Raw genomic sequence first — 8,445 nt, forward strand, 5'->3', positions numbered from 1 at the left:
ATCGCATCTTGAGTCACACTGTTTCCGGGCCAAAATTCCCCAGGAGAGCACAGTACTATACAATGACATCCTTGACGTGCAGCCTGTTAATAATAGTATCGCCGAAAGAGGCTCTGCCACTGTAAGGCGTTTGGTAAGTCCACTTGAATCACACCAATCCCACAATGAACACTCTTACCTTGTGGTATTTCTCAATAGCATCAATGCCTCAAATAAAACCGTATATCCATGCCATCCAGTAGATGCTGCTGCTGTTTCACTGTAAGTCTCGTTAATTCACAGGTTTCGCTTTGTAGATCCAATACCACACATACCATTGAGCCAACCATACAGCATTCTTGCTTTGAGATCCGTATCCTGTTGCTGCCAGAGGTACCATCATCTAACATGTTCAACCTACCATAAACGCAATGTGAGATAACAAGTAAAACCAACCCACACGCTTTTGTTGTCAGCATACCCAAAAGAGGCAATGTAAAGACGTCTTGAGAACTCTCATTGTGGACAACTTGGTAAGGAATGCACACGACACCTCACTGGGTCTTGTATAGACGAGACAACACCAACCTACACGCGAACTTTAGTACCACAATGTTCGACTTGAACAATAAAAGGAATTGCAGCGATTGAACTTACATGTTGTATTGGAATGGAAGCTTGTGTCATGGGTAGATCGCGCACGTGCTTGTTGTAGTTGAATGTGTCGCCATTGACCACCTGTTCACCCATTGACGGTGTGCATTGTTGGCAATTCCAGAAGTTAGTGTTGTGGAGAGTGTAAATGGAGTTGGTCTTACCTTGCATCGTTGTGAAGCGGGAGTAGGAGAAGGTCGTTCCTTTCATTGTTCCTGATTTGTGCACTCCACGTCGCCCCGCTTGTTACAGTGTGTGCCTTAAACTTCATGTGAGTATTAGCCCTCGAACAAATAGCCGAATCACTATATACCAATAATAGCCATATGCACGAAGACATGTTGACATCCAATGATAGTTGCATACATGAAAACCCCAAAGAACCAGAAGACAAGTAGCTTGCTGAATAGACCACATACTAGAATAAACGATAGAGGTTGGCAGGCGTTGTAGAAACGATTACTTCGAAGATGGGAATAATAAAGGTGGTCTGGTTATCGGCCATGCAAGAAGTACATGGCTTTTGTGATACAATAAGGAGGAGTGGGAAGTGGGATGAGCTTGAGAAGAGAAAAGTGAAGACATCCCTCCATTGAGTTTCAGGATGAGTGATCCATAAACATGTATACGTATCTTTTTACATATACAAATTGGTTTATGCAGCTCGAATTTCTTCTACATGCAGATGTGATGCATACCTTGACACACCTTCATTATTGGATGCTGTTTACTTACGTACCTTCACAAAAGGCAATCATCATCATCATCCATTTGTGTAGCAACCTGTCAAGAACGTGCCTGTGTAACCACCACGTGCGGTTTCACTCAGCTCTTCATCTTTCCGTTAATGCAGTCGACACCATCCACTAGAAAAAACCAATTCCATCACGCTTACAGCGTAGTGAAAACATAAAGACAGCCATATCTCCGAACTTTACAATGAAACGTGGGGTTTTGAACAGAGCAATGTGCTCGGCTTGGCCAACAGCACCTTGTGTGAAAGTTTCGCGTTCAATGTCGCAAACAGCCCAAAAATTATTTTGACCCCAAGTCCTGGCAAGTCCCGCTGAGTCCCCCGCCAAGTCCTGGGTCTTCAGATCCCGCAGCCAATCAGAAAAAAAGAACCCAGTTATTTTTATAAAATAACTAAAATATTTTTACCCAAAGTCCTGTGGGCTTGATAGCGCCTTGCGTTGCAGGTACATCACGCGTTTGTTGATGTTGTTAAGAAATCGAAAGTATAAATGTATGCGTTTTTGCTCCAAAGTCAGCTCAGGACTACTCATGCTGTTGCTGTATACTATTGCGTTGTTGAGTGTGTCATTGTGTACTTCTACAGGTTGCGTCGAACGATTTATGGCTACATAAGCTTATCATATAGTTAGCGTACATTGCGTCAATGCATCAATCATTCTATTCGTATGTAAAGAGCATTCATGTGTTTATTAATTCTAAGACGGCTACTTTTAAATAAAGCCACTTGCATCGCTGTAACATGCATAGATAGGTAGACCGTATGATTATCGATTCAAAACGAGAAAAACGTGCACATAGGATACCAAATAATTTGGAGGTGGAAGATATCAAAGGAAAAAGGGGTTTTGAATAGAAAAGGAGATCACACAACTAAGCTAAGCAAGGTGGCAAATGCACGAAGATAGAAGACCAACGATTCAGGAGAAGAGCCATTGTACGCAAGAACTCGCGAAGATTTGTCAGGTAACGAAGTTGTCATTATTGAGCCACTGTTCCACCGCCAAGCAAGTTGAATAGATGCCTCGCTAGATCCACCAATTGATCCATTCTTACACCGGCGCCATGTTTTACATGTGTTCATTGAGTATCCACCAAATGATCCATTCTTGCACCTGCACCACGCATTACATGTGTCTTTGCTTTAGTATGTAGACCGATAGACTCGAAGGCTATCATAATAACAGCTTGATGTTGTGAATAACTGAGCTCCTTGGTTGGTTGGATCACTGTCACTAACCTTGATCGCTTTGTAATCATACCAATTCCGATTGAGATTGGCACCTGGATACTGATGATGTTGAAAGTTGAATATGGAATGACTGAAGGAGCAACAAGCAAGCATGACATACCCACAAATCTTCATATTGGTATGTCTAAAGCATCCAGCCGCCTCCACACGACCATACTGGTTCGTTTTTCCTTGCTCAAGATCATGACAAGAGTGTGACACGGGGTGATTCCTTCATTGTCGAGTGTCATGGATTGTAGATCTGGGAACTCCAAGCTGCGAACGCTCTCACTACGAAGCAGGCCAAAGTGTTGAAGTAAAATCATCAAGGTACGCAACCCAATTGATCATCATTGCTCCAAAAGTAATCCATGAGTGCTTTGATTTCCACCTCTGAAGTATATCCATCTGCAGCTGTATATCCACCACGATCATAATCGAGTTTGCTGTACAATTTTCTTCCTTGAGTAACCAATCCAAAAGCCCTTGCTACGAGTGTTGGGACCAGAAGCTTCACCATCCATCCACTACGCACGCCAAAGGTCGATGATTGCAGCTGCCGCGAGGAGAAGGGAAACGTAACGATGAAGGTAAACTATCCACATGAATATCGTTCTCAGACAAGGACTGTACAAGAGCAGGATCAGGCCGAAAAACATCAACAACTTCAGCAAGGATAGGGCTAATAGATAAAGGCATTAGGACCATTGTGTTATATCAGGATAAGGAGAAGATTTGTTTACACATACCTAGTCGCTTGAGCAGGCCAATCTACCACTGGTGGATTGCCATCCTCATCCAACAAGTCATTAGAAGATGATGGTTTCGAAGCAGCAACAGCAACAGCGAACAAGAACAGCAGCGGCAGCAGCAGATGATGATGATGATGATGATGATGTGGAGGTAGCAACAGGACCAGGACCAGGACCAGCAGATGATGATGATGATGATGATGATGACGGGCTAATAGATAGAAGAACATTAGGAACATGGTGCAATGATAGGGATCACGAAAGCATTTATTTATGCACATACCAAGCTTGTTCTACACCAACAGGAACAGCAGCAGATGATGGTGATGGGATGACAATGGTGGTGTCAGGCTCCTTTCTCTTTCTGCCACGAACACGTTGATGACGAAACACAACCTTTTAGGATAGCATCAGTAAGAGTGCAACAACATTACAAGTCATATGCTCACCTCTTGACGCAAAGACAAATGAAGCCTGCCATCATCATGTATCTCATAATACTCAATTTTGTACACCAAGCCTTGAATTCCACTTGAGCGTTCGTATACAATAATATGGTGCTTCAAGGACGACAGGCACGAGACATGTGTTGGGTGTTCCAGGTAGCCGTATCTCTTGAAGATGGATGACCGACATTGGCTTCAGCATTGATGATAGACAACGAGGATCCGGAAAGCGGCAATGTTGACGATGACTGATGCAGCGTGGTCTCCAGTTGTACAAAGTGTGAACGGGCGTGTCTACCACTTCCTAGACCACCCAGTGTGAGAAAGAGAAAGATACATAACGAAAAAGAGGAGCTTGTGAATGTCATCGTTAGCTACAATGCAAACCATAGCCATTGCTTTTACATACCAATAAAGTAGTAGTGTATACACCAAAATATGAGTGAACTAGAATGTGAGTAAATGTGAGAAAGAAAAGGGGAGAGGGGTTGAGGCAACGTTTCGAACGATTTGGATAGCGCTTACGTTGCAGGTACATCACGTGCGTGTTGATGTTGTTAAGAAACCGAAAGTGCAGATGTTTAGGGGTTTTTCTCTATAGTTTACCGTAAACTATTGCGTCGCTAAAGACGATTCGAACATGTTATCATGTACTTCTACGGCTTGCGCTGAACGATTTATGGCTCAATAAACTTGTCATAGTGTTATCATCATGGTGCATTGCATCAATCATTATCTATCTATCATCCACCACAAAGGATCGTAAGGGATAGCAAGTAAGAGCATATATGGGTATATCAATTATGAGACAAATGCTTATACAGTAATGCAATAGCATAGCTGTAACATGCACGCATAGGAGATCGTATGATTGTAGATGCAAAACGAGAAAGACATACACATAGGATACCAAATGAATGCGTCAAAGTTTAGAGCACAGAGAAAACACGATCAATAATACTATATTTATCCAAGCAAAAACAATGCTGCTGATGATGGGAGAGGAAGAGAAAGGAAGAGAGAGAGAGAGAGAGAGAGAGAGAGAGAGAGAGAGAGAGAGAGAGCACACAAGAGAGAGAGAGAGAGAGAGAGAGAGAGAGAGAGAGAGAGAGAGCACACAAGAGAGAGAGAGAGAGCACACAAGAGAGAGAGAGGAGAGAGAGAGAGAGCACACAAGAGAGAGAGAGCACACAAGAGAGAGAGAGCACAAGAGAGCAAGAGGACCGATTCTATAAAAGTACATGATGAGTTTATAAGAATAGGTACCGGTGTAATGTAGAGTACTTACATGCTTCAGCGAAAAATGCTTCGTGCGTTAATGCCACACCATGAATCGTCAAACCTTCATTGGCCCGCTTACGTTCAAACATGCAAACCACCTCCCAGATATCATCCTCCATATCATGCCTCTCAGCGTAACGCTTGATACCTTCAATGATATGAAGACGACGGGTATAAAACTTGCTATCACCTGCCGACTTACGCCAGTCTGTTCCATACGTCTTTTCCATCACCGATACTGGATAGCCTCCTCGGAGTCCTTGAAACCATTCTCGCCATAAATCGGTCAAAGTTACCGTATTGCGGCTCATTTTATATAATGCTGGTGGTGTGGCAGGCATACCATTCGATCGATTTGTTGTGGGTGGTTGTGGGCTAGCAAGAGAAGACGTGGGCACCGATGAAAGATTTGGCAAGGAAATCGTACCAGTCATTTGTTGTTGCTGTGATGGTGACGATGGTGGTGGTGGTGATGATGATGATGATGATGGTGGTGGTGGTGGTTGCTGTTGCTGTTGCTGTGATTGTGGTGGTGGTGGTGGCTGATTACTTGCATTGATAGTGACACTCAATGCCACATTTCCAGAAAGAACGCCCGTGACATGTTCAACCAATGGCTGAAGTTGACCTCCAATAGTATCGCGAACAAATTGTTTCAGGTCCTCTGTTTGCTCCCTACGAGCATTGGCGGTAGTTTCCTCGAGAGCAGCAAAACGAGAGGCAAATTGGTGGTTGAGATTAGATAGTCCATTTTCAATGTCAGGCACAACTCTTCGAAGTTGCAAACTTTCTGGTTCCTCATCCTCTTGTAAAAAAGCTTTTAATTCACTATCAAGGAATCATTTAGTGATCATGCTGATTTGGTTTATCACAATATTACCTTTCAAAATCCAAGTACCGTTGATCCTCAAACAAAGAATGGTTCCAGAGATGATGTTGTGGGTAAAGCTGTTTCAGCAACACTGAGTCTTGTAGGAAAATCCTGCGCAATTGATCCAAGAGCTTCAAGAACATAACAGCAGAAGAGATAGAGGTAGCGTTTTCCTTGATTTTCCCCTTGCGAATCCTTGCTTGCCACTTATCCACAAAGGGAAACACATCCTTCACCAATGATTCAGGGGGTTGTTTTTCAGCCCGTGGAAGATAATAGTGTCCACCCTGCACAGCAAATCCAGCCATCGTCCGCATGAACTCACGAGGAATATTTGTCAAGTAGCAAACTGTCAACGCACTGTTATTCCACCGCCCGGCACGTTGAATAGATGCCTCGCTAGATCCTCCAAGTTCTGCAATTCTTGCAGCCGATCCACGCATCGCATGTGTCTTCGCTTTACTATACAGACCGATAGACTCGAAAGCTTTGATGACGGTTTCACGGTGGGCGTGATAGCCGAGCTCCTTTTTTCCAGTCTTATCGTTCTCATTCTTGATCACCTTGTAATCGAACCAATCGCTGTTAAGGTTGACACCGGGAAACTCCTCATTATGGACATGGTAACGGCTGAAGAAGTAGCAAGCAAGCATCATGTGTGCACACATCTTGACCTCTTTGTGGCGAAAACATCCAGCCGCCTCCACACGACCATGCTGGTTCGTTTTTCCTTGCTTCAAGATCATGACAAGAGTGTGACACGGGGTGATTCCTTCATTGTCGAGTGTCATCGATTGTAGATCCGGAAACTCCAACATGCGAACGCTCTCACCGCGAAGCAGGCCAAAGTGTTGAAGTAAAATCATTAAGCCATCACGCAAACCCAATTGATCATCATTGCTCCAAAAGTAATCCATGAGTGCTTTGATTTCCACCTCTGACGAATATCCATCGGCAGCTGTATATCCACCACGATCATCATAATTCTCTTTGCTGATACGATTTTCTTCCTTTTGTACCCATTCCAAAAGCTTTTTAACACGGTAGCCACGAGGGGAGGTTCCATGAGCACCCTGCTGTTGCCAAAGGTCGACGATTGCTTGTGCATATTTCTTCACCGTGCTGAATTTGATAATTTTCTTGGCATCAGGGGGACGACGAGAAGGAGTGCGAAAGGACGAGGGGAAAGCATCCACATGAATATTGTTCTCATACAAGGTTTGTACAAGATCTGGATCGGGTCCCAAAGCAGCAGTAAGTTCAGTAGTGATAGAGCTAATAGATAAGGGTATTAGGACCACTGTGCTATATGAGGACAGCGAGAAGATTTGTTTACACATACCTATTCTCTTGATCAGGATATTCTGCAACTGGTGGATTGCCATCCTCACCCAATAAGTCATTAGAGGATGATGGTGTGGAGGTAGCAACAAGACCGGGAGCAGCGGATGATGATGATGATGGTGTGGAGGTAGCAACAAGATCGGGAGCAGCGGAAGATGATGATGATGGTGTGGAGGTAGCAACAGGACCTGGAGCAGCAGAAGAAGATGATGGTGGGCTAATAGATAGAAGAACATTAGGAACATTGTGCAATAAGGATCACGCAAGGATTTGTTTATGCGCATACCAAGCTTGTTCAACACCAACAGGAACAGCAGCAGATGATGAAGATGAGGTAGCAGTGGTGGTGTCACGATTCTTTCTCTTTCTGCCACGAACGAGGTGTTCACGAAACACAACCTTTAGAGGAGCATTAGTAAGAATACAATAACAATACAAGGCATATACCATACTCACCTCTTGACGCAAAAACAAATGAAGCTTGCCATCATCAGGTATCTCATTGATCCCCATTTTTGCACACCAAGCCTTCCATTCCTTTTGAGGTGTCGCATACGCTAATATGGTGTTGATAGGACGACTTTCTTGAGCGTTGCGTTTAGTGTTCTGGGCAGCCTCATCTCTTGCTGTCGTATAAGCGACATTGGCTTCGTCGTCGATCAATGGCATTGAGGACCCAGGAAGCGGCAATGTTGACGATGATGACTGCTGCATGGAATCGGATTGTACAGTATATGAACGAGGGCGTCTACCACTTCCTGGGCCACCCATTGTGAGAATAAAGAAAGAAAGAGATTCAAAATGAAAAAGGAGAAGCTTGCGACAGATACAGTTAGCTACAATGCAAACCCATAGCCATTGCTTTTATATACCAATAAAGTAGTAGTGTATACACCAAGAATGCGAGTGAATGTGAGAAAGAAGGGGGAGAGGGGTTGAGACAACAGTCGAGGGACGTGTCATGCATTCGACAACCAATTAGGTGAGAGGAGTTGGTGGAAAATCTTTGGGTCGACTATTTTAGTCAAGTCCTAAATACAGCGGGGACTCAGTCCGGGACTCACACTGCGGCCACTAAAATAACTGCAAATTATTTTGACCCCAAGTCCTGGCAAGTCCCGCTGAGTCCCCCGC

The 8,445-nt window shown here is 44.0% G+C and overlaps 2 protein-coding genes across 2 annotated transcripts in view; both read right to left on the bottom strand.

Annotated features, from left to right (window-relative positions):
* The window catches only part of O0I10_012976 (uncharacterized protein), a gene marked incomplete at both ends in the record, with an annotated part of 2,104 nt that extends 1,375 nt beyond the window's left edge, over positions 1–729 (bottom strand). The window contains 2 exons of the mRNA XM_058492853.1: positions 538–567; positions 637–729. Of these exons, the coding sequence (XP_058336382.1) occupies positions 538–567; positions 637–729 (123 nt within the window). The remainder of the gene's footprint in view (positions 1–537; positions 568–636) is intronic.
* A 1,737-nt stretch (positions 730–2,466) lies between these two features.
* O0I10_012977 (uncharacterized protein) lies at positions 2,467–8,082 on the bottom strand (the record flags this gene model as incomplete). The annotated part of the gene is made up of 10 exons (XM_058492854.1): positions 2,467–2,615; positions 3,462–3,580; positions 3,653–3,765; positions 3,819–3,900; positions 4,153–4,189; positions 5,104–5,924; positions 5,977–7,242; positions 7,310–7,528; positions 7,598–7,710; positions 7,768–8,082. 10 exons carry the CDS (start codon positions 8,080–8,082, stop codon positions 2,467–2,469), a joined length of 3,234 nt encoding a protein of 1,077 aa, XP_058336383.1.
* Between the last annotated feature and the right edge of the window lie 363 nt (positions 8,083–8,445).

This window comes from Lichtheimia ornata (assembly GCF_029851405.1).
Source record: "Lichtheimia ornata isolate CBS 291.66 chromosome Unknown scaffold00191, whole genome shotgun sequence".
Classification (NCBI taxonomy): Eukaryota; Fungi; Mucoromycota; class Mucoromycetes; order Mucorales; family Lichtheimiaceae; genus Lichtheimia; species Lichtheimia ornata.